The sequence below is a fragment of the Tachysurus fulvidraco genome, chromosome 13, assembly GCF_022655615.1.
Source record: "Tachysurus fulvidraco isolate hzauxx_2018 chromosome 13, HZAU_PFXX_2.0, whole genome shotgun sequence".
NCBI classification, from domain to species: domain Eukaryota; kingdom Metazoa; phylum Chordata; class Actinopteri; order Siluriformes; family Bagridae; genus Tachysurus; species Tachysurus fulvidraco.
In genome coordinates this window covers 10,875,208-10,900,739 of record NC_062530.1, presented here as the reverse complement: position 1 = coordinate 10,900,739, position 25,532 = coordinate 10,875,208, and the positions used below count along the sequence as shown (strand labels likewise).

The 25,532-nt window shown below is 38.9% G+C and overlaps 2 protein-coding genes across 4 annotated transcripts; both read right to left on the bottom strand.

Moving 5' to 3' along the window:
- Window positions 1-373: 373 nt before the first annotated feature.
- ccnp (cyclin P) lies at window positions 374-4,944 on the bottom strand. Of its 3 annotated transcripts, none has more exons than XM_027132594.2 (9): window positions 4,787-4,944; window positions 4,588-4,713; window positions 3,512-3,578; window positions 2,075-2,259; window positions 1,892-1,990; window positions 1,618-1,773; window positions 1,325-1,483; window positions 1,056-1,234; window positions 374-804 (listed from the first exon to the last, which is right to left on the bottom strand). In XM_027132594.2, the coding sequence occupies exons 1-9, from the start codon at window positions 4,832-4,834 to the stop codon at window positions 636-638; spliced, it is 1,188 nt and encodes a 395-aa protein (XP_026988395.1). In that variant the 5' UTR covers window positions 4,835-4,944; the 3' UTR covers window positions 374-635. The 3 variants fall into 3 exon arrangements, with proteins under 3 accessions (XP_026988395.1, XP_047678548.1, XP_026988396.1); XM_047822592.1 differs by having other exon boundaries at window positions 2,075-2,247; XM_027132595.2 differs by having other exon boundaries at window positions 4,588-4,709; window positions 4,787-4,917.
- Window positions 4,945-10,699: 5,755 nt separating this feature from the next.
- Window positions 10,700-25,188, bottom strand: akt2 (v-akt murine thymoma viral oncogene homolog 2). The gene is made up of 14 exons (XM_027132629.2): window positions 25,033-25,188; window positions 19,827-20,051; window positions 19,493-19,621; window positions 19,078-19,189; window positions 18,116-18,254; window positions 17,900-18,031; window positions 16,504-16,569; window positions 16,328-16,396; window positions 16,114-16,236; window positions 15,567-15,695; window positions 15,189-15,403; window positions 14,948-15,035; window positions 13,203-13,305; window positions 10,700-12,195 (listed from the first exon to the last, which is right to left on the bottom strand). Exons 2-14 carry the CDS (start codon window positions 19,870-19,872, stop codon window positions 12,116-12,118), a joined length of 1,431 nt encoding a protein of 476 aa, XP_026988430.1. The 5' UTR covers window positions 19,873-20,051; window positions 25,033-25,188; the 3' UTR covers window positions 10,700-12,115.
- Window positions 25,189-25,532: the final 344 nt, after the last annotated feature.

The window sequence follows — 25,532 nt, the reverse complement described above, 5'->3', positions numbered from 1 at the left end:
TCAACAATCTTATTAGGAAAGCAGTCTCTTTCAGAAGAGTGGAGCTGGAGTCTCTAGTTTCTGTAAACTCACACCCTTATGTCCCTGTTGAACAGCTGAGATTTTGAAACACTGGATGTGAGGCTATTTTTTGCCCCATTGCCTAATACATGAGTAATAGTGAGGTCAGGCACTGAGGTCAGGTTCCAGTAAAGGAAAATTTTATTATAGCATTCAAATGCCTTCTATACAACTGTGTGCTTCACACTTTGTGGCATCAGTTTAAGGATGTGCCACATTTAGACACACTCAGGTTGCCATACATTTGACTATATAGTAAAACAAGTATCTAATTAATTAATCAAAAGCAATGAGACTAGTGAGAACATTTACATGGAATAAAAATCTCATGCATTTTTATTTAAATTTTTGCAGTTTATTTTCTCCCCCACGAATAAAACATTTCAAAACAAGCCACACTAATGGACCTCCAATAGAAAGCTTAAATTTCCAATATATTAAATATTCATACACTTTTAATTCAAATGTTTAAAATGGATACAAAAAAAGTAAACTTTTTTGACAAATTGGACAACATGACCTAAAAGTGAGATACAAACATTCAGTTACAGACACTTTTTTTTTTACTGTTAATATCAGGTGTGTAAGCTCAGTAGACAGGGAGCACTCTTCAGTGCAGGGTGCAGACTCACATACAGCGTCTCCTTTGTAGAAAATTTGACAAATGTTGCCCGAGTTTCTTGGTTGTGAGCTCGTGCTGCAGCGGTTGCCATGACGTGCATGATTGTAAAGAGTGTTGCCTCACTGCACACAGTAAAAAGATCTTTGGATTGTGTTTAATCGTTAATGAATCAACTTATAAATTTACTGTATAATAACCACACTGAGCATTTAAAATAGCTTAGAATGAAGTCATGATAAACAAGCTGATTCAGCAGTATGCTCCTCGATGAATTGTACTAGTTATTTGTTTAATACTTTTAATTAAGACAAGTTCATGTTTATAGTAGCATGTACAGAAGCTTTTACGTGTGCATTCATGATCTCTTAAATACCTGCCCAGGTATATAGTAGATGCGATACACCAGGCCGCTTCACTTTCAGGTGTGTGGGGCTCCTGAATGAGATGCCGGGCCAGACGCAGAGCAGCAGCAGCAAGCTGAACCGGGAAAAAGCACACGCACTTCGCTTCGAGGAGAGAGAGCTCCAACAGATACCTTGCCATGCAGATCACCTACACGTTACATAGCATGTAAACTGTTGTGTTTGAGTAATGTCAATCTGAAGCTATTAAATCAGCATAACTATATGCGTGTGCGCGCACCTTCTCGCTGCAGCGTGCAATATAGGCTGAAAGTAGCAGGAAGTGAATGGGTGGAGTGTGAGACAGTTCAAACTTCAGTGTGCACAAAACTCGGCGCTCCATCCTCAACAACTGCTTCTTACTGTAAGTGTTTGCCATTAGGTAGCACAGCTCAGATACCTGAACCAAACACGCACACAACAATAGTTTTGAATGTGAACTATTGTCTATCATTCAGTGTACCGTTATGATGGGCATTTAGCTCCAAACCGTTATGATGGGCATTTGTCAATGTTTTATTTGATGTCTGTTACCTCTGGCAAGAGACACTCCTCTTTCTTTGCAGCAAGAAACAGACAGACAACACCAACCAGCTGTAAATTGGAGATGGAGATTTTGATCTGCCGGAGCACACGGTTCAGCAGGTGCACTGATAAATACAGTGTCTCCTCCGAGAAGTTAAATGCTTCCTGTGTGGTAATGGAGAAAGATGGCGCTGCAATTCTTCACACTGTATCAGAATGTTAGAGAGAGTGTCATTATAGCTATTACAAGTCACTAGCTTAATAAGGTAGCATCGTTGCTCACATGAACCTGAATGAGCCAGTCCACCAAAATGGCACAGGTTGTTTCCGTAAAAGGCTTTGGCAGTTCGCTGCTCAACAGAGCAAGGTTCTGCTGACTCTTCTAAAATAGACAAGTTTACACAGATCGTTAAAATTCAACCAAAAATGTATACTGAAGGAAAGCAGTGAATTCTTCAGAAATTACCATCATGTCAGAAAATATATCCCATGTGTACGTGCAGTCGTACAGCAGCCCAAGTTTGCTCATTGCCCCTTCTATCTCTCTGTGCACCAGCTCAGGAACTAGATCTCTTAGTGTGGGTGCAAGCTGCAGACCATGCAGGTGATTCAGCACGGCCTCCTCCTCATAACACTCCACTGCAGGAACAACTAATACAACACACATAATCACTAAGTGCAAACACAAACTTCTCTTAAAATAACATGAGAAAAATACCACAAAAAAAAATTACTCCAAAAAATCACTTAATAGCTACAGCAATTAAATTTGGCCAGGTGTTCCAAAACAGCACGGCTCTGGCAAGAGTTCTGGCATCAGGGCAAATAGACAATTGTCAGGACTTTAGACAAGATAAACCACTTGTTTTTATTGTAATCATTTAAAAGACAGAAAAAAGGCTGGTGAGGGAATGTCTTATGACAGTTGTCTAACCCATTTAACAGAGGAATAACACTCCAGGACATGCTGTTAGGAGACATATAATTACATTTGGGGTCAATGATTCACATTTCCATTTCAAGGAACATTGATAAAAGGGATCCATTTTCACTTAACAAGTGGCTAGACCAGACAGATTTTCTTCCATGATCTATAACCAGTCACAAAATATCCGGTTGGTCCATCACAGACTGTGCTTAGGGTTTGTATTTCATCGAGGAGTTGTGCTTACATTTAAACTAGGCAAGCCATCCAAGTTTGGTGCTATACAATATGGCCAAGAGTTTGTGGAGCCCTATTTTTGTTCCTAAGTATTAAGCACTCAGTCACAATTGATTATACCCTAAAGGTATAGAAGATGGCAGTTATTCCCCTCAAATGTTTGCCATGTGAACAGGATATTTGTAATTGAAATGTACTTAATTTATTTGAGAACATACAAAATTGTCTCAAAAAAAAAAACATTCTAAAAAAACTTTCTTCCTGAAAATTTTCAGAATTCTAGGACTCTTTAGTAATATAAATACAAGACTTTAACACACCAGAAACAGGCAGGGACATTTCCAAGGCATATTGCCAAAGGCAGGACTGACCACTGTACAGTCTACAGTTAAATGGGAGCCATTGGTGGACCCCTGGAAGGTGCTGATGCCACCACTACACATCAAAATGGCCTATTGGAGCAATTTCATCAAGACTTTATTCCTTATCTGTCTGAAGCAACAAAAATAAATAAATAAATAAATAAAGCCATTGTCTTCATCAGACCATGGTGTCCACAAACCATTACTGTAGTGCACAAGTCTATATGGTCAAGAATTAAGAGATGGAGGACTTGTTGGTTTAAGGGGACACCTTCCAGAAAAATAATATATTATGATTTAGAGAACACTGTTGTAATACTGTTACATCATTAGGCTTTGGGGGGGGGGGGGGTTGGGGGTGAGTACAAGTGCCTCAGACCTGATCCACTCTGCTGAGCAAACTCCATAATGATTCCATCTTCTGCAAATAATGGCAACTGCTGGACCTGCACAATACAAAACAGCAAACTGTTAAAGTGGCATTACACAACATTATTTAATCATTCTATTTTGCCCTTTCTATAAAATAGACCCATTCGAGATTGATTCATGTGGCCACACTCCTCAGCTGTTTGTGCTAGTTACTGCCAGGTTACTATAATGTCAATAAACTCTAAACTTTACAGGTTAGTCTTAAAAACAATAAAAACACTATACATTAGCCTATAGGATAACTCAAGTGAGAGCCTCTTGACTTAATTTTGTTTGAGGCTACGTTGTTAATGTCAGCCTGCCACACCAAAACCTATGGCAACGAGTCACAGCTAGTTAACACACCATTACATTATTAAAAGAAATAATTTCACCTAAATTTACATAAACTCAACAGTAGTCAAAGGATTCTCAGAGTAAGAACTGCACAAATGCTGGATGATCAGGATAAGTGACTTAATATGGTCACTTATACTTTTAAAATAAATGTCTGTCCGCGTTACATTTTGCTTTGTAGACTGAACACCTTGAGCTGCTGTACATCTTGTATTGAACACAAAAGGTTTAATTACAAATAACAGCAGAAAATCTGGCTTCATATACAAATGACTTAGCATATATGAGAGAGAGAGATGGGGGGGAGAGAGAAAAATATTTGACAAAACTTTGCAGTATTCAAGAGCTGCACAATTTCTAGGTCACGTTCACTTTTTTTTTTTTTTTTTACACATTTATTTGTTATATTTTAAACTATGGGAAAGGAAAGGTGGGATAAAGTAGTTTGAATTAATGCTAACATTTACAGGATGATCAGCAAGTCCCTTTTAGGCCACTTGTTCTGTGCATACCAGAAATAATTAGTTCATTTGCAGTTAGTTTCCTTTCTGATGCACAGGTTTGAAGATAACTGTGCGTTAAAAACACCCCGAGTTACAGAAAACACATGAACTAGAGCGCATGCGCGTGTGGCAGTAGTGTTTAACCCCTCGCACTCTAGCTAGAACGGAGATATCGTGTATTTACCCATCTGTGTTCTGGTAGATCCGCTTCATGCTGCTGTTTCTGTTCTTCTCCCACACTCAGCACACCGCGCTCCCGCACAGAGCATGCGTTCGCCCACGCGCGCAAAGGAAATCGGGCTTCATCTGTCTACAAAAAAGATCCTTTTTAGTAATTTTATTCAAAATCACACTTACGCTTTAACTTAAGTGCGTGTTTTTACCTTGCGGTCCAGCAGCGCCCTGGAATCACAAAATCCGGTTCTGGCCATAACGCAACCGGACACGCGCTCACCAAGAACCTGCAGCTACCTGCTCAAGCGCACCTGCATTATCCCCTGCAAGTTAATTAGCGCACGTGAGGGGGCAATTAAGGACAGGCGGTCCTAGTGCACCAAATAAAATCTGTCATGTGCGTTCAAGAGGATCAAAGAGAAAGGAGGATTGATTTATCTCAGAGTTATTAGATTCACATTCAGAGAGAATTCACTTATGGGTCACTTACTGTATGTGTACAGTTTCTGACAGTCACTCTTTATAAAAGGGGTTAAGCTGGAGGTGAAAATGTGGTATTAACGAGATGGGCTGATATATATATATAAAATTTAATTTATAAAAATTATTTCATTTTACCTCACAACACAGTAGACAATTCAAGTAACTGATCACCCACTTTAATCCCATTGTTTAAACATAAGGGGCATTGATGACAACTATCATAGGGGTGGTATTCATATTAAAACTTATTTGCAGTTTCTAGCTTAAAAAACTAAAAAGTTACACATTATCTTTTTAGATCCCAATTTATCACTGAAATCCTATTGAACCTCTATAGGGACAACAAAACCCCATACCTTGTGACAACCAACCCCGTAATGTGGTTATTTCTCACATTGTGTCAGAGTGTCTTTGATGGTTAATTACTTCATGTTACAATACATTCTAAAAGTAAAAAGTATACACATTTGAAGCCAAGACCCCAAGTTTTCATTTTCTGTAGGATTTACTGCTGAAAGATTTTTTGAAGATGAGCAATTCATGCATGAGTAAAAATTGTGACAACCAACCCCGGTCTCCCCTATATAATGATAATATATATATATATATATATATATATATATATATATATATATATATATATATATATATATATATATTAGTATATCAAGTCAAGTCAAGTCAAGAAGCTTTTATTGTCATTTCAACCATATATAGCTGTTGCAGTTGAGACGTTTCTCCAGGACCATGGTGCTACATAACACACGCTAGTGAGTTAGTCTGTGCAACCTGGTACAAACAGTCCAGGACAAGACAGACACGACAGACAAGACAGTGCAGGAAAAAAGACAGTGCAAACAAAAAATTACAAGACAATACACAAAAGACAATAAACAGAAACAGTGCCGGCCAGTGTAAATACTGTATGTTCAACAATATTGCATGTGCAGAAATACTGGAATGAACACAACATTATAGCAGCAACAAAAACAATATCAGGAAATCAAAATATCAGGTCAAATGATCTTATTATTTATTTATTACTTATAGTTTTACATAAAAAACATACATTGTCAGTTTCATGTGCAGTTCATTTCCTCTAAACAATTATGACCTTTGAGGAATGGATGCATCGAAGCAAAAATGCTGCATAGAAGAAAAGAATATACATATACACAGTATGGTCAATAGGTATTTGTACATCTGACCATCACACCGTCTCAAAATCGTTACACAAAGTTGAAAAAACACAGTTGACTAGAATGTGCTTGTATGCTGTACTTTTAAAAATTGCCTTCACTGGATTTAACCTGTTCCAGCATCAATGCCCCGTGCACAAACTGAGGTCCATAAAGATATGGTTTACCATATTTGGTATGGTAAGCTCACAAGAGCAGAGGACTAGACGGCCTTAAGAACAGCAAGGTCCAAACTGTCCCGAGCCACTTGTGTAGCCACTTGTGTAGCAAGCACATATATAAAGCACGGATACTCTTTGTTTACAATCTTCAGCTTTTGCACAATGTACTGTATAATATACAGTATGCACACTGGTTGGTGCTATCTTTTGTATTGTCTGTTTGCACTAGTTTGCCCAAGATGCACTTTATGTGGTTAGGACTTACTTAAAGTCTGTAGCTCTGTGTTGTTCTGTGTAGCTTTATGTCATTTTGTGCAGCACCATAGTCTTGGAGAATGAGATGAGGCTGACTCAGAGAATCCTGAGACATCTAGAGATGTTCCAGCTCCAGTCAGACTCTGCGATACTAAAGAGGAGATGTGAACTCCATGTGATCCTTTGCATCAATACAACATTTGTTAGACTGTATATTTATAACCACATCCTCCAGTGTCACCCATATGAAGATGGGTTCCCCTTTGAGTCTGGTTCCTCTCAAGGTTTCTTCCTTTACCATCTAAGGGAGTTTTTCCTTGCCACTGCTGCCTGAGTCACCTCAGACTTGCTCATTGAGGATAAATACATACACACTGTGAACTAAATCTATCTAATATTAATCTTGAAATTTGTATTCTTTTAATCTTAATATTATTCTTTATATTAACCTTTTGTTCTATTTTTATGTTCTGTAAAGCTGCTTTGAGACAATGTCAATTGCAAAAAGCGCTTTACAAATTGAATATATATAAATTGAATATATATAAAATATAATATATATAAATTGAATATATATATATATATATATATAATTTATATATATATATATATATATATATATATATATATATATATATATATATATAAACATTAACAGATTTCACACAAGTCCCAAAAGCAGACAAAGCAAACCCAGTCAAACAGATCAGACAAATATATTATACTTGGTAATTTTTTTATTCAGAAAAATGTTCCAATATTATATATCTGTGTGAGGCGAAAGTATGTTAACCTCTAGGTTTAGTGCTTAATTTCAAGGTCAAATTAGATCCATCTGTTTTCAGTCAATGAAATGACAATCAAGGTCTCCATGAGAGTCCTATTTTATTTAAAGTACAGATATATATCAAAGTCTGATGTTCATGATGGGGGGCACGGTGGCTTAGTGGTTTGCACGTTTGCCTCACACCTCCAGGGTTGGGGGTTCGATTCCCGCCTCCACCTTGTGTGTGTGGAGTTTGCATGTTCTCCCCGTACCTCGGGGGTTTCCTCCAGGTACTCCGGTTTCCTCCCCCGGTCCAAAGACATGCATGGTAGGTTGATTGGCATCTTTGGAAAATTGTCCGTAGTGTGTGTGTGTGTGTGTGTGTGTGTGTGTGTGTGTGTGTGTGTGTGTGTGTGTGTGTGTGTGTGTGTGTGTGTGTGTGTGTGTGTGTGTGTGTGTGTGTGTGTGTGTGTGTGTGTGTGTGTGTGTGTGTGTGTGTGTGTGTGTGTGTGTGTGTGTGTGTGTGTGTGCCTTGCGATGGGTTGGCTCCCCGTGACCCGAAGATTGTTCAGATAAGCGGTAGAAAATGAATGAACGATGTTCATGACGTGTGTTGGAAGAGAAATATTGCACAAAAAAAAAGGACATTTCTAAGGATGTCAGAAAAAGAGTAATTGTTGCTCATCAAAGACATGCATGGTGGGTTGATTGGCATCTCTGGAAAATTGTCCGTAGTGTGTGAGTGAATGAGAGTGTGTGTGTGTGTGTGTGTGTGTGTGTGCCCTGCGATGGGTTGGCACTCCGTCCAGGGTGTATCCTGTCTTGATGCCTGATGATGCCTGAGATAGGCACAGGCTCCCTGTGACTCGAGGTAGTTCGGATAAGCGGTAGAAAATGAGTGAGTGAGTGAGTGAGTGTTGCTCATCAGGCAGGAAAAGGTTACAAAATCCTCTGTTAAGAGTTTGGACTCATAGTCATATAGATTCTATACAAATGGACGAAATTTAGACCATTGGTACATTCCCAGATGTGGTCAACCAACAATGATCACTCCAAAAGCAAGACATATTGAGACAATAGCCTGTTGGTTCAGAAAGTAGCCCAGGGTAACATCTAAGCATCTAAAGGCCTCTTTTACTTTGGCTAATGTTATTAGTTTGCCAACAGGTGAACACAGAACAACCTTGGTGTGCAAGGCAGAGTTGCAAGGAGAAAGCCACTACTCTCCAAAAAGAACACTGCTGTCCATGAAGTTTGCTAACAATCATGTGGACAAGCCAGTGGACTATCTGAATCAGATTCTGAGTGTTTAAGCTCTTCTGTACTGAGGAATGGAATAAAGTTCTTCTTAGCTGTTGTTCAGGACTGATCAAAAGTTAGTGGAAACTTTACTTACAGTTATTGCTGCACAAGAGCTCACAACAGATACTGAAAGCAAAGGTTCACATACTTTTGCAATTCAAAGATATGTAATGATGGATACATTTCTCAATAATTAAAGGAAAGAGTATAATATTTTTGGCTTATTTGTTTGTGTTCACTTTGTTTACTTTTAGGACGTGTGAAAATGATGGTCATATTTATGCAGAACTATAGGGAAAATGGATTCACAAACTTTCAAGCAACACTGTATATATAGTTGAAATGGGGCTATGGTAGCCTAGTGGTTTAGGTGTTGGACTACTGATCGGAAGGTCACGAGTTCAAATTCTGGGCCCATGAGCAAGGCCCTTAACCATTGCTCAATTGTATAAATTGTCATCATGAGCATCAGTTTTAATGCCCATGGTTTTGACTAATGGTTTAAGTATTTCAGTCAAACACTAAAGCACTTTAAAACTGTCCTGTAATTCTAAACCTTAGGACATACACACTGTAAACAATATTCTCTCATCTTAAATCAGTAAATTCTACACATGGTGCATCTAAACACTTCAAAACTTGCATGTAAAAAGAGTACAATTGAGTCAGAACATCATCTGAGAGGGGGTTCAATTAAAAACAGTTCTTCAGCCCGAACAGACAGAATACAGCACATTGCATATGCATTGATTGGTCACTTCTGGTGTTACCATTTCTCTGAGGTGATCTGATCATAAGTGTACAGCCGAAACACACAGCCATAAACGCCTAATTTTTTAAACACATCTTCAGTGATCACTTATAATTGGATTTAATGAATCTTCTGTGCTGAAGGAAGGTGGTAGCACATGTTTATTGCTTCAGTCTCCTGCTGCATTTGTTTTTAGAAAGAAATGAGAACTTTCTGCTAATGAAGCAAATAAACAGGTGATTACTAATGAAGCTGCTCTCAACTCTGCTATTGTAGAATGACTGTTTTTCTATTAACTTTTTTTTTTTTTTTAATATTTCTTATTACTCTTATTTTCAGCACTTAAGTCCAGACATTTTCTCCATTATTTTATATTTTCAAGCTAGGGAAATAGTTGATTATGTGAATCTTCTTGTTGTGCACACTACAGATGTAACAAGCTCATATGCAACCTAAACCAGCTCTGAAAATTGTTTCAGTGAAAGGATCACAATCTGACACACTGAACTCGGTTCACACCTGTACATAGAGCTGCCCATTTAAGATCAGCTCATCCAGGACAAACTATTGCAAAGTATAAAAGGGCACTTGCATCTATGTCTAATATTTCACAGAATTGAAAGACAAACGGAAACGACTTGAGCTATTGCAGCTCATGCTTTATTTATACAGTGGCACTTCTTGAGTGATTTTAATTATCTGGAATTAGAACAAGTTTCAATATATATATAAATTTAAAAATGTGATTTAAATTTGACAGTGTAATATATAAAATCTGCATATAAAAGTACAGGTTTGAAGCTGATCACTCATGGTTTAGATCAGTCAATAGTTAGTCTTCTTATGCTAGGAGCAGACGCTAGATGTACTTTTTTTTTTTTTAAACAAAGGATTTTCATGAATGCCAAATTTACTGTGTAAATGCTCCAATAAACAATTTAGAAATAAAATTTTTAAAAAAAGGCTGACTAAGTAAACGCTGACTAATCACCATGTGTGCAGAGCCTCCTAACAGTTTGCGACACCTCTGAAGCATTTCTAAATACTTCAAGACAGTAGTGCAGTGCATTATTCCTGGTCAGTGGTGGTCTTGTCGACTCCTGGTCCTGGTGGAGCTCTGCATGTCATATTACATCATTTGCAGATGACGCGCGCACACAGACACAGTTACAGTTACAGTATCTAACAAAGGACATGAGAGCAGATAGCTTGTGGAATAGATTATATTTATATTGAGCTCATCAGGATGATTTAAGGAACAAAAGCAAAAATGTCAAATGTCTGATCTGTTCAGGAAACAAACAGAAAAGGAAAACAAAAAAAAACAAAACAAAAAAAAAATACATAAAACTCACTCCACCTCATTCCCTCAATTGCTCCCATCAGCTCTCATCCTAACTGAGATCATTAACCAGCATTAGAGAGAGAGAGAAAGAGAGAGAAAGAGAGAGAGAGAGAGAGAGAGAGAGAGAGAGACATTTCAAATTCTCATTTAATAAAATTCTCTTTACATCAAAGCCTGCAGAATTGTACAGCTGAGTGACTTGGGTGTTTTACAGCAGGAGGCCGGCTGCATTTGGGGTGCGGTCACGTAGAGCTGTGTGGAGTTCTGCAGAGTCCTACACAGCACAGTTTAGTGATTCCGCTGCGACACCTGCCAAGTGACGACACTGGTGTCTCTAAGCGATGAACCTAAGACTACATCTTCCCAGTGCTTGAACTGTTTGGAATTCTGCCCTCTGTAGCAGACCCCTGGGCTACACAGTGATGACACAGCCTTACAGGTACAGAAAGTGGACACACTCCACACACACTTATCCACAGAGCTGTAACTGTTATTTTCCCTTTACACATCTACTGCATCCGTGTGTGTGTGTGTGTGTACATATATGCAATCCCAGTCCCACCCCTCCCCCTCCCCCCTACATTATGGGTCCTGTACAGATTCAAATCAACACAAACACACTTAAAGATGTACATTCAGAACATACACACATCACCATTCGCACAAAACCAACCCCCCACACACACACAGACACACACACTTTGTCTCTATCAGCAGTCACCACAGTAACAGCTGAATGCATAAAAAGGGCACTTGCACTGCAGGATGGCTTCTTGCGTGCATTTTTTTTCCTGTATTAAAAACTGTAACAATCTGAAGTTATACTTCTTTTTAAAACGTGCATACAAGAAAATGTGTGTGTATACAGTATATGCTGTTTCTGAGGTGTTCAACACAATGAGTCTTTGACTCACTTTATTTATAGGTGTGAAGAGTGTGTGTGTGTGTAGTGTAACAGACAGCCTGGAGGACCAATCTGGATCAGGCACAGCTTAATGAGGCCTCCACTAATCAACAGACTGCTGATTGCAGTAAGTGGTGTTTGATTTGCTGGTGACAGGTTTTGTGTGTGTGTGTGTGTGTGTGTGTGTGTGTGTGTGTGTGTGTGTGTGTGTGTGTGTGTAAACGGTTTCCAGTTTGCTGGTAACAGTGTGTGTACGAATGGGTGTTAGCATGGTGTCCAGGTTGCTGGTGAGACAGTGTGTGAGTGTAGGTGTGTGTTGCAATGATATCTGGTTTGCTGGTGAGTGTGTATATGTATGTGTGGGTGTCTCCTTCACTCCCGTACACTGGCAGAGTAAGAGAACTGAGGGAAGTGTGTTCGCGCCTCTGGGTCCTCCACATCCAAGCTATCATCTGCACAGAGAAACATATGCAATAAAACAAGGATTAATAAACACAAACACGTTCCACTTAAACAGCCTTCATCCTAAAATATCTCTATTATTAAGAAATACCCAATAAATTAATACGCTGGAAGATGACACGCTATACAAAAAAAAAAAAAAGATTTGCTTATTTGCATAAATGGAGTGAATTGTACAGCCACCTTATCCAATTTAATTTTATGACAAGTTCATGTAGATGAACTTTATCTCTGGCTTTTTATTAATTGAAAGAAATGTGAAAGTGGGTGAAATAACCTCCGGAAAATAAGCTCATTCTAAATCTAAAGTGGAAATTAAATAAACTACATGTACATATACACTGCTGTGGGGATTAATGGATTGTACGGAGTTCTCGTTTAGCAAAGCAGCTGAAATATACAGGTTTTATTTTGTTAATATGAACACTGCACATTTTGCTAGAACAGCTGTTTGGGTGCATGGACAAGGGAAACAGAGAAAGACTTTTTGTTGCTCTGCTCTGAGTTAAGGTCAGGTAATCAAGGGTGTTAAAGATTCTATAGAGTGCATTATTTGCTTAAAGGAAATGCACAATATAAGGAGCAGCAAAATTGATTTCGGTTACTCTGAATGCTGCAGGCACACTTTCATGCTTTTGGTGGTTTCCTCAACAATTCACACTTTTGCATTTTCAGTGCAACTGAAAAAAAGTGTTTCTAATGGTAGACGTATGTCAAGTACGTGTACCATCTCAATGTAAAAACATAGTGCATAGTGATGTGTGAAAACAATTGCACTCCTGTGATACATTACTAAGTTCATATTGGCAGCCAAATCTTGAGATCATCTATAGAAGTGGAGAGTTTTCTCATCATACCCTGCAAATCGGTGAGCAGTTTAGACTGCTCTGTATACTGAGGAAAACTACTAAGACCCAAACTGTAAGCATCAAGTGAGATAATGTGCACTAGATTTGAGCAAGACAACACAAGCACACGTTATAATTGTTATACTTACACTGGTCAGGTGGTGTGACAGTGATGGTCTGCAAAGTGAACTCCTCATCAAAATAGCGAGTATCAGTCTCTGATGTCACCTGAGGCTTAAAGGGGGGGGTGAGCTAAAATGATAGACAGAAAATGTGTCTGTGAGAACAAATCGCGACAATGACAAATTATGAACAGTGGCTCTTTATAGTAGTACAGTCTGATCAGCATCACTAAACACGTCTTTAATGACATTATTTAGATATCTTCTTCCACTGTTTGTGTGGGATTCCTCTGAGCTCACACCACCTTCCCAAAACATGCTGGCAGGTTGACTGACTACAAATAATTGCCCCTTGTGTGTGAACGTATGTGTGTTTGTGTCAAGGCTAGCCCTTCTGGTTCCATCCCACAGTAGTGCTTCTGTAGCACAATTTACTGAAAAAGTTCATAGCAGTTCATGGGCAAGTCGTGGCCTAATGGTTAGAGAGTCTGACTCCTAATCCTAAGGTTGTGGGTTCGAGTCTTGGGCCGGCCACGACTGAGGTGCCCTTGAGCAAGGCACCGAACCCCCCAACTGCTCCCCGGGCGCCGCAGCATAAATGGCTGCCCACTGCTCCGGGTGTGTGTTCACTGCTGTGTGTGTGCACTTTGGATGGGTCAAATGCAGAGAACGAATTCTGAGTATAAGCTATGAAAGTGTCAAAACAGACAGGCGAGAGCAGTTAGTGTGTCCATGTTGATTTCTGTCCACCCTAAAAGTGACTACAATGGCAACCTGAATATCACAAATGGCCCATAGCGCAATGGAAAAATGTAGCCTCATCATGTTTTCTTGTACATCACATTCCTTGGGGAAACAGCGTCTGGTGAAATTGTGCATGCATTGGTCCTGCCACATGCTCGTGCACACCCAACCTAAAGCTCCGGAACATCAAATATTACCATTTCCACCATTCTCTAGTATTTACCTTGGTCATAGTCCGTGCTATTTATATACCACCTCATGCTGACACAGACACTGTCTTATATGAACCCGATGCACTCGCTTAAATGCACTCACACTCGCTTAAAAGGATGTTATTGGTAAAAAAAAAAATATTGATGTAAAAAACAGTTTCATGTATGTTCAAGTATGAAACAGATTTTGTTGGGTTTTCCAGTCTGCCACATTTACACACACATTAGGCGTACATCACTATTGTCTTAATGAGCTGTAAAGAGTGCAACGTTGAACTTCACCATACGTGACTCTGGCAGAGGGAGGTAGAAAAGTAACGAGTGGTCGCTCTCACCTCTGTGTTATTACCAGCATCCTACTTATATGGTTTTTATTCCATTCTGTAGCAGCTGTGAACCAAATAGACACAAAGCTTGCGACGACGACACAATGCGCACACAAACTTGTGATTAGACTTGAATGAGGTACAAGCAGTGACTTGTTTGGACTTTTGATGTGATTTTAACATAAAGAAACCTGTTAACCATCATTTGCTGGTAACCAGTTTAACCGGTTCAATAATCTGCTAAAATCAACCTGACAGGTCTGCAAATATCTACATATGTTCTGTTACTGTTGTCTTCAAGCAACTAGTAGCTTACCCCTAAACAAATCCTTAAATCCTTTCATTCAAAGTCTAAATCCCCTGAAGAAATTAAAAGCCAGTGTCTGTGGAAGAGGAAGGTGTTAAGCATTCTTATGCATCAGTACATTGTCAAATAGAGCTAATCACTCCACTTGTTTCCTGTTGTGCTTTTCTCTCTGTTACCCCTCACCTTTTTCTGCAGTACATCCTGCCAGTTAATGGAGGAGAAAAACTTGTGAGCCATCACTTCTTTGGCATCTTCAGAACTTCCTCCCAACCTTCATGAATCAAGAAAAAAAAAACAGGGTCACTGATAATACTGACTCACGTTTAGGCTACACGTTTCAGAAACACACCCAATAGATTTCAGATATTAAAGATTTAATAGTTGTAATATCTTAAGCTGTCTAAAAGTAGTGTTTCTGCCTGACCTTTGTTTAGGGTCTTTCTTGAGCAGGCCAGCAAGCAAGCTCTTGGCATCAGGTGACAGGTTCCGGGGAAATCTGATCTCCTCCATGAGGATAAGCTCAAACAGTCGCTCGTGGTCCTGATTATAGAATGGCAGTCGACCGCACATCATTTCATACATGACCACACCCAAACCCCACCAGTCTACTGCCCGTCCGTAATCATTATCCTCTAGTACCTGTGCATGGATAAGGACAGAAAGTGAGAGACCGAAAGAGATAAGCTGCAGTAGAAAGAGATTAGCCATGTGTGCATGAACACCAGGAGCGAGGTACACTCCGCTGCATACATGTGTGTGTGCACAGATATATATTTATACACACACACACACACACACACACCTCAGGTGCAAGGTACTCTGGAGTTCCACAGAAGGTCTTCATGGTGGCTTCATTGGTAATTCCCTCCTTACACAAACCAAAATCTGTGATCTTAATGTGTCCATCTTTATCCAGCATTAGATTCTCCAGCTGTAACACATACAGGCAGCTGATTAACATCTTTCTGGGACAAATATGGTCCTAAACTCTACATTAACAGTGCCCAATAACATCAAATGCCAGCAGAATGTTATGATTTTACAATAAATCTTGACATCAGTGAATCACGTTAACCAACGCTGCTGCCGAAACACAACAAGATGGAGTTGCAATGCAAATACATTGAACCAAGCTATTGCAAATGCACCATAACTTTGACGCCAATTGTCAGAGAGGAAAAAGTTTGCATCTCGTAGTCCATTCAACACATTGAATCTAAAATACAATTTAAGACTGCAACATGTACTCTGTGGCTTTCATAAGATTTTACATTGTGGGCAACATGGGCCATAACAAGTATAAATCCAACAAAGGTTAGAGTGTGTGTGTGTGTGTGTGTGTGTGTGACCTTCAGGTCTCGGTAGACAACATCTCGTGAGTGCAGATACTCAAGCGCAGAAACAATTTCAGCTCCATAAAACTGTGCTCGTTCTTCCGTGAAAACACGTTCACGGGACAAGTGGAAAAACAGCTGGAAACAAACAGGGACAAAGAGAGGGTCAGTTGTATGGTGTGTGGCATTAAGATGTTTGCATAATGTTCAGTGGGTGGGTGTTAAGTACCTCGCCTCCATTAGCATACTCCATGACAAAGCAAAGTCGGTCGTGTGTTTGGAACGCATACTTTAGTGTCTGAGCACAAAAACACAAACACCAGATCATAACACAGTCACACTTGTGAGTTAATCGTAACACTGGTGGTTCTCCGCCAGGCAGCGTGTATATAGAGACAGTCTCACCGTAAGGAAAGGGTGTCTGGTGTTCTGCAGCACTCTGCTCTCCGTGACCGTGTGAGCCACCTCATCCTGAAACGCACAGCATATGACATGACAGAACTATGTTTCCTAAAGGCTTGAGCATTAAACAAAGAACATAACTTAAAATATAAGAGGTCTGTTTCCATGCTACTGGAAAATATGGAAGATGAATAGGTTAATATTAGAGTCAATTTCCTATTAATAACTTTTGATATGGACAATCTATGTACATAGAACAGTGATTGTGGAACATTGTTTTATTTATTTGTTTTAGATATTAAATACAGGAAATTAATCAGATATTAAATCAAAGGCACTCAAAGAATTTGGTGGCTAATTTTCACCTCAAACGTCACCAAAACTGAAGCCAGACTAATTTATGTACAGCAGATGTAACTGGCCTTGCATGAGTAGTGTTATGTGAAGTATTAGACTGTTTTGAGAATAATACCAGAGAAGGAGCAACACCTATCAAAAACAGCTCGACTTCTGCAACCATCAGCCAGTCGGTGCTGAACAACGTCTGCCTGAACAACGTCTGCCTGAACAACGTCTGCCTGAACAACGTCTGCCTGAACAACGTCTGCCTGAACAACGTCTGCCTGAACAACGTCTGCCTGAACAACGTCTGCCTGAACAACGTCTGCCTGAACAACGTCTGCCTGAACAACGTCTGCCTGAACAAGACGTAGTGCCCAAGCATTGCTACTACATCATCTTGCTAAATGAGCACAAACAGCACATAAGCTAAAAGAGACGCAATGATGCATTATTGTACCTTTTAATATGCACATTTTTTTTGTCTTAATTTAAAAAATTAATTTTTACACCATGGCTAAAATATCAAGTGTTCAGCACAAACAGATGACACTGTATTCAACTAAAGCTCATTATTTTGATTTCTGACTTACAAACAACTTACTGAAAACTAAGAAAACAGCTCTTCAGCTCAAAATGCTTATTCGTAAACCCAGGACAATATCCTCAACCTTGAGTTCATCAAGTGATTTCAAATCGATAGAGCAGATAACGGTCTGAATTGCCTGCTTTACGTAAATAGTTTTTATACAAGGCACTTTTGACCATTCCCATAAGTCAGTATGAACCAAATATTGTAGACAGAATTGAATAGATTGAATAATATTCGATGCTTTATCTCAGCTATTGTATTACATTTACAATATTCCAGCCGATACCCTGGACACACTGATTGTAGATTGCTGTTAAAGGTCAGTCCAAGCAGCTCAGAACATCTCAGGAATATTATGTAATAAAGACAATTTTTATAGCCCAAAACATTTTACATTAACAGGATATGAGTACAGAGAGCAGAACTTTGGTTTTGTGACAATTCTGTGTGAGCGTAGACAAATTTTACCTTAGCGATGATGACCTCCTTTCTCAGGATCTTCATGGCATAATGCACACCTGTTGCTTTCTCTCTGACCAGGATTACTTTTCCAAAAGTGCCCTTGCCCAGCAGCTTCAAGTAGTCAAAATCACTCATCGTCTACAGCACACAAACAGATGATATAAATGTGAGAATGTTCATTCTCAAAAGCACTCATTTCCCTGGTGAATGTGTGAAACTGACCACTTTGCTGCGTGATTTTGCCATGGCTGTCTCCATGCTGCTGTCTCCTGATGAGCTGAAGTTAATGTCCATTGGCTCCTCCTCCTCTCGTGTCTTCAGCCCATTTGCTACAGCCTGGATCGCCCGGATCCATTCCTCCCTGAGAGGATGAGAAGACCGGTTCGGAGTTTTATGAATGCACAACCATTTATAATGAGAAATCTTGATAGCGATCAGATATAGCTGAATGCTCAAAAGTAGGAGCATAATACACTGATCTTAATATTTTGAATTGCCCACAGCCTGTGAGATCAGGTTACAAATGTGACATTATACTGTTGAATAAAATAAGATGTAAAGTTATCTACATTAACTCTACAAGAAAGGTTATGTGTGTTTAGCTTCCCTTTGTCCTCTGACAGACTTTAACTGCTTTACTTATTATTTATTTAGTGCATTCATTGATATGATAGATTTACAAAACAAGATTCTTTTGCCACTATTTGTTTCACTTCATGTTAATAATCACGCGCTTACCATCTGTGGGAGACTCTTAAAATGAAGCCAACAAGTGCTTTGTCCATGTGCCATACGGTCGAGTTAGTTGAGATGAATGATAAGACAGTAATCTTTTTTCAGAAGACATTTCCATCTACTTGTACTGTTTATGTGGCCTAGGACTTTACTCCAAGACGGCTACACCATCTACCATTGATAAGTTTGTGGGTGTGTGTGCGTGTGTGCACGCACATTTAAGGCATGAAAAAAATTGCTTACATCTAAGCCTCAGAAGAAGAGAAAACCGTCTGTCATATTAAAATGACACGGTGATAAATATAGACAATGCAAGAGATTTAATGTAAAAGCTGTTATACAATGCAAACACACAGTTTTATCACCCCTAATGTGCACCATCCTGACCACAGGCTATTTTAAGGTTTCATCAGGATCACTCACGGGTCGCTGCTGACTCTGTAACCTACCTCTCAGCATTACTGTCGACGTGGAACGTTCTTTCGATAACTGTTGTCCACTGAAGGCAGCGAATAACGAAGGTATTGGGACGTGGCCGCTCCGTCTTCATTAACTGGCATTCTAAAAAAAAAAAAAAAACACATACTCAACAGCAGGTCCTTACAATAGATCAAAACACACATGCCTTATACTACTGAACGTGATACACACACACACAAGTTCAAGTTAACTTTATTTATATAGCACATTTAAAACAGCCATAGGACTGACTAAAGTGCTGTACAATAAAAGAATGCTAGCAAAAATACACAAAAAACACATATATACACACATACATATACACACATATATATACACAAACATTTATATATATACACACATATATACACACATCTGCTCCTTTACACAGCAACATGCACACACCTGCTACAGAAAAGTTGTTGAGGGGGGGCAGGCTTGGCTCAGGCAAATCAGGTTTCTCCTTATAACCAATAAATGTCCCATCACTTTTCAGGATAAAATACCGTGGCCTCCAAGTCTTTATGTATTCACCTATGTGGGAGACACAGGTAGTGGGTAAGACAGACATATTTAGAAACATAATATATGACAAAGAATAATGCTTCTCTACTTTATGAGTCATCCCACAGAACACTATATTAACATCCTCATCCTCAACTCCACTGTGCTACACATTATGTACATGTCGAGAAACCCAGGGTCACAGTGAGTTAGTGAAGACAGCAATTTTACTCACCTCTCTTGTGGAGCCAGCCTTCTCTGACCACGCTAACCTCATTCATGCTGTGTTTGTGTGCGTCTCAGTGTGTGTGTCAGTGTGTGTGTGCAGCTGAGGGTGAAGGTGTCAGAGGATCAGCAGGCCAGAGAGAGAGGAGTGATCACAACCAGGAAAGCACTCATTCATATACACACACGCACACACACACACACACACATACACACACACGCACACAGAAAGCACCTGAAAGACAAAAGAAACACACGGTCATTACATGCAACAAATCAGAAATAACAAAAATTACATAACTAATGATTCTTCTAGAAGATAAATCTGCAACAGTTGTGCCTCACTGAGTTTCCTGGAACAGTTCCCAACCACCGTGAACACCGAGCATTAAACATCTCGAGTTACCAACACACTACTCACCATTTAAGACACACACAGTGTTGAAAGATTAATACCTAGCACATTAAGACCAAATAGTGTCACATTTTGTGCTAAAAAGAAATCAAATTCAACATGGCTCAGTGATCAAGGTTTCTAGCTTGCTTACTTTTCTCCCCATCAGACACAAAAAATAGCTAGTAATGAACTTCCTGCTCTTGTTCCTTAGATTGTGTGTCCTTCTAATGTTGATTGGTGACATGGCTGAAAACATGGAACTGCTAGCATTGACAAAAACTTTTGGCAAAATACACGAAGGAAAGAAAATTCAAGGAAATTCAACAAACTTGTTTAACCACCAAGAAGCAACCCAAAGACATGAGAAATCCAGATAACACAGAGCTCAAGTGAATAGCATCACACCCAAGAACAGCCATTTTTCTTGGCCATGGATAATATGCTAATAATCAGCAAGCAGCATTTTCAGGGCCTAGCACACAGACCTTAGTGAAGATTGATAGGACGATAAAAAAAATCAGCACTTCTACAATGATACTGTAGCTTTCTACCAGTAGGAGGCACTGTCACAATTTGCTGCATAGCCTCAGGCCACACTAAGTTGCATACCATGTTTAGTTTTTCTGCTCAAAGTGGTTGCTGAGATAAAGCCTACAGTCAGATTAGTTGGCCCATTACACAAAGCCACTTGGAATAATCACATTTTTTTAAACTGTTTTTGACAAAATCCAAGATTGACAGGAAGTGCACCTGAATTTAAATACAATAGTGTGTTTGCTTTAGCATACTGCACCTGCATAGACTCATTAAAAAAAAAAAAAAAAAAAGAACTACACATTTAGCTTAAATTTTTAAATGACAAGGGAGGAGCCATCAAAAAAGCTAGCCTGAGATACTGATCAAGTTTCTCAATGTTACATAGATGCACTGCTGAGATACTCTCACATACTGTACAGGAAAACAGTTCCTTTGATTGCTTTTGGTCAGGTTTGTAAATGATGTGAGCCAGATTTGCTGAAAATAAGACAAGGAATTGAGGAGGACTTGCAAAAATGGAAGTTGAGGTAAACACATTTAGCAGGTAGATGTTGCTGTCTTGAATGAGATGTATAGCCTCAGGCTGTGATCCTGAAGATGTTGGCTGTTTTTGTCAATGCACAAAAGAAATACAGCCTTACATACTATTTTTCATCAAATTTCTTGGGGCAATCCAAAAATGTCTGGCTTTTTAACTTTGGACAAAGTTCAAAAGCTATGACCATACACATACTTCCAAATTAGGGGCAAATGGGAGCAGACGGTGGCGCTAGAGCGTTGGCAACACTTGACCCAAATTTATTGAGAATGTTCCTTAGACCCTTAACAGTGTGCCAAATTTCATCAGACAGTTCTATGTGCTGCCACATACAAACTTGCAAGAATATCAATGAGTGTACATGTATAACAAGAGTGTAGCCAGTTTCAGACCAGGTTTTCACGTGTTTCTCACGATACATGTTTAAATAATACATAAATATTGGGTTCAGTTCTTTCTTAGCTTATCCTAAACTAAAATGCAGTTGATGAATATTCAATGCCATTTTAGTCAGTGTAAAATGGACTCATTAAAAGAGATGTGATGAAATATTGACTACATTTAAAGGATTTTATATAACTGGGTGTTGTCTGGTTTGTATTTATTTGTTGAGCCCTCTTGTGGACCGTCGATTTAATATGTTGTCTTCACCTCTTGAATTCGCATACCACCATATTCCAGCCAGAAATAATGGAGAATAAAATAATAGTTTCACCTATTAAGGTCAAAACGACTGAGGAGAGCCCATTAGCATGAATGAGCCCGATCCAAAGTTTGAATAATCGTACAAATTTGTACACTGTACATCCATAAACCCTGGATTAGCAGACTTATTTGCATATTTGTGGTGTCAACAACAATGACCGGATAAATACAGCATGCAACCGGTTTAACTTATGGCTTCTGTCACGCTTTTGCATCAGTGAAAAAACGACAGGTTTATCATTCTACGCATAAGCAGGAAATGTTATCTTTTGCAGCATTGCAGTAATATTTGGTCTTCGACATCCAGTCTCCGCTAGTTTCTCAGTGTCATGTATTTACCCTTCACTACAGTGGTCTTTTCTGTGATGGTCTGTTTTACAGTCGGACACTACCAAGCCATTTTGGTTAGGTGAAAAGCCATAAAGTGTAGGAAGGTTTAAATCAGTCATTGCATGGCTTACTTGGGGCCGTTTCCACTATCAGAGCAAAAATGAACAGAAAATTGTCCAATGATCAACTTTGTCCTAAATCACCAGTACCCTTCTATTAGATGGCATAGTATTAAGTAGCAAATCTCAGTGTAAAATAACTTGAATTTGACCATTTGCTTCCCCCTGGTGGACAAGTTTACTTGAATGCAAGTAGGATGGCAGAAACTCAATCTCAAACACAATCACACTTTCTTCAACAATGTTAACACTGTGCAATATGTAGATTTACAGACACGTGTTTAAAAAGTGAGAAGTTATGCTCAAAACTAAACAGGATGATTATGCCATTTATTCACTCTCTCATATGTATCTACTGAGCTTGGGTGCACTCATACAGCTGGCCCAAAGTCATCTGACCACATAACCCAGAGGTTCTGGCCAAAAAAATACAAATGAGCATTATTCATTTTCTGCAAGTCCTTATCAACCCACATTTTACAATTTACCACTTTAACAATTAAGTGTTTGTCAATAACATAAGCATATGCAATGTAAGTGTATAAAAACCAAAGGATTTTGCTTGTAATGCTTGTTATTACAAAACAATCCACTTTGTAGTAGAATGATTGTGCGCAGCAGAAAGCAGCCTGGTTTATAACTGAAGCATGCATGTACAAATTTTCTTATTTACATATTAACATGGTATTCACTACATGCCATGTTGGTGCCCAAATTTTCCAGGCCAGTATTCCAAGTCAAATTGTGAAATATATAATCAGGTTAATCACACATTGCTTTTAAGCATGCAGACAAGCTCCATCTCGACTGAAATCATTCCACTGTCATCATGATTGTCGTCATTAGTCAGAAAATCGTAACAATAGACTGAAACTCTGGCCTTACATTCAATAGTATTTACTATTTTAAAAAATCCAATAGACTGGTATTCAAAACAGACCTTACAGTAGGTTTGGAAATGACATGGGACTTACATTTCAATCAATAACTGTAATAGGTTTTACACCCAATGATCATTTTCTTCACTGCAGTATATGAAGAGAAATCTGTATATTATTATTTTGCTTAACACGTGTGCAGCATGTAACGATAGTCAAAAAGACAAATCTAAAATATTATCATGGCTTGTCTCAATATGAATCCCAATAACATTTCAAAATATTTGCACACAACTTCCACAAATATTTCTAATATTCATTTGTAAAATAATTAAAAGATAAAAAAATAATTTAAAATAAAAAAAAGAAAAAGAAAAAAGATTATGTTCTCTTGCGACCCTGTTTGTAATTCAAGTGACCCCTTGTTTCACTCCTTTGCTGGTACATTTGGTTGGTTTTCTATCTAAAAATGAAGAAAACTCCATGCATTTAGTGCAGTGTAAACGGAACTGACTCCTGTCTCGAGTCTGCTGTGAGTCTGGGGTCAGACAGCAGGTCCATTAGACCCTCCTGACAAACCACTGCATACTAATGTGAGGTCGGTGCCAGAAACACAAATGTTTTCATGGGCCTGTGTTACATGACTCACTTCTCACATCTTCAGATACATACAATTAGTTTATATTAGTTTACACACACTATATATATATATATATATATATATATATATATATATATATATATATATATATATATACACACACACACACACACACACACACTGCTAACATATCTAACATATACAAATTGAGTTGCTAGAAATATTAGAACTTTTTTTATTAATACGTTTAGAAAATGTGTTGGAGAGTAATATATTTGACCCCATTTGTGTTTATTCGTTGCATCAGATATCTAAAAGTTGTACAAATGATAGAAACCTAAACAATAACTAAAGTGTTCCTGTTCAACACGATTTCGATGAACTGTTTATCGACTTCACTGATGCATTGCATTGCCATAACTCTGTAGTCTACAAAACTACCAAACACAGCTGAAGTACAAGAAGTCTGTACAAATGACAGAACTATAAGTCCAGGTTTAAATAAACAAACATTCACTGTGAAATGGAAATGAAACGTTCCACAAATCTTTTCAGGTAGCGTTAATGTGCACCCAGGAAAGTGCGAGCTAAGCTAATTAAGCTAACAAGACATTGGGGTGTAATTTCGACTCCGGGTTTGTTAAATACATAACAAAGCAAGAATTCTTCTCGTTTTAAGTCGTACATTCGCTAACGTGCACCACACATTAAAACTGTCTGGTAAAAACAAGGAGAGTTAGCATGCTAGGCTAGCTGTGAGTTAGTCAGCTCAGTTAACATGCTAGAAAGTGTCCCGTGTTTACACTCGTTAAACTGAGGCCATTGGATTAGTTTAAGAACCTTATACACGTGCAGGGAAATAAATCAGGCTTCGCTATGACTTAAAATTTACGTCTGTTGTTCTCTCGTATTAATCCGCGCTGATGCTAATGCTAATGCTAGTCCAGCTGCTGGTTTAGCTGAGTCTGCTTCCCTTCTAACGGCGTGTGTGTTAGCTGAAGGCTGCTAAATGCTAATGTAGGTGCGCTCATCAAAACTCACAACGGATTCTCGGCGCTGTGTTTTTGTTCAAATAAAGCGTCAACACTGTTTAGTATTATTTCCCACTCACCGCAGCTCGCAGTCCCCCAAACCGTTTTCGCCGAGATTTAGTTTCTGAATCTACTTTGGAGTTTTTTTTTTTTTGACTTCAGGCCTTCAGCTCCTCGCCAGAGCACAAACAGGATGTGACGTCACGTCAATGTCAACGTCAACAACAATAAAAACAGCCCCCATTTTCTCACGGACTCGTTTGTTATTCTGTTTTATGTGAATAATGGTTTACTCTGTTGAGTTGAATGTTATCGGTTTAATGTACGCCGTTTACTGTAGCTGCTGAAATTAGTTTATTAAATATGTGTGTTAATGATCCCTGACCCTCATTAAACCCAAGCAGGGTTCATAGGGGAAAGTACAAATCTGTCTCGTTGGTTTCATTCAGCTATTGTAGCTGCTTTATCGTGGGCAGGGTCGTGGTGAGTCCTACACAAGCCCTGTGCAGACAAACATTCACACTTAAAGACAATTTATAATAAGCTTTCCACTTAGTCGCATGTTTTATGAAGGTGGGAG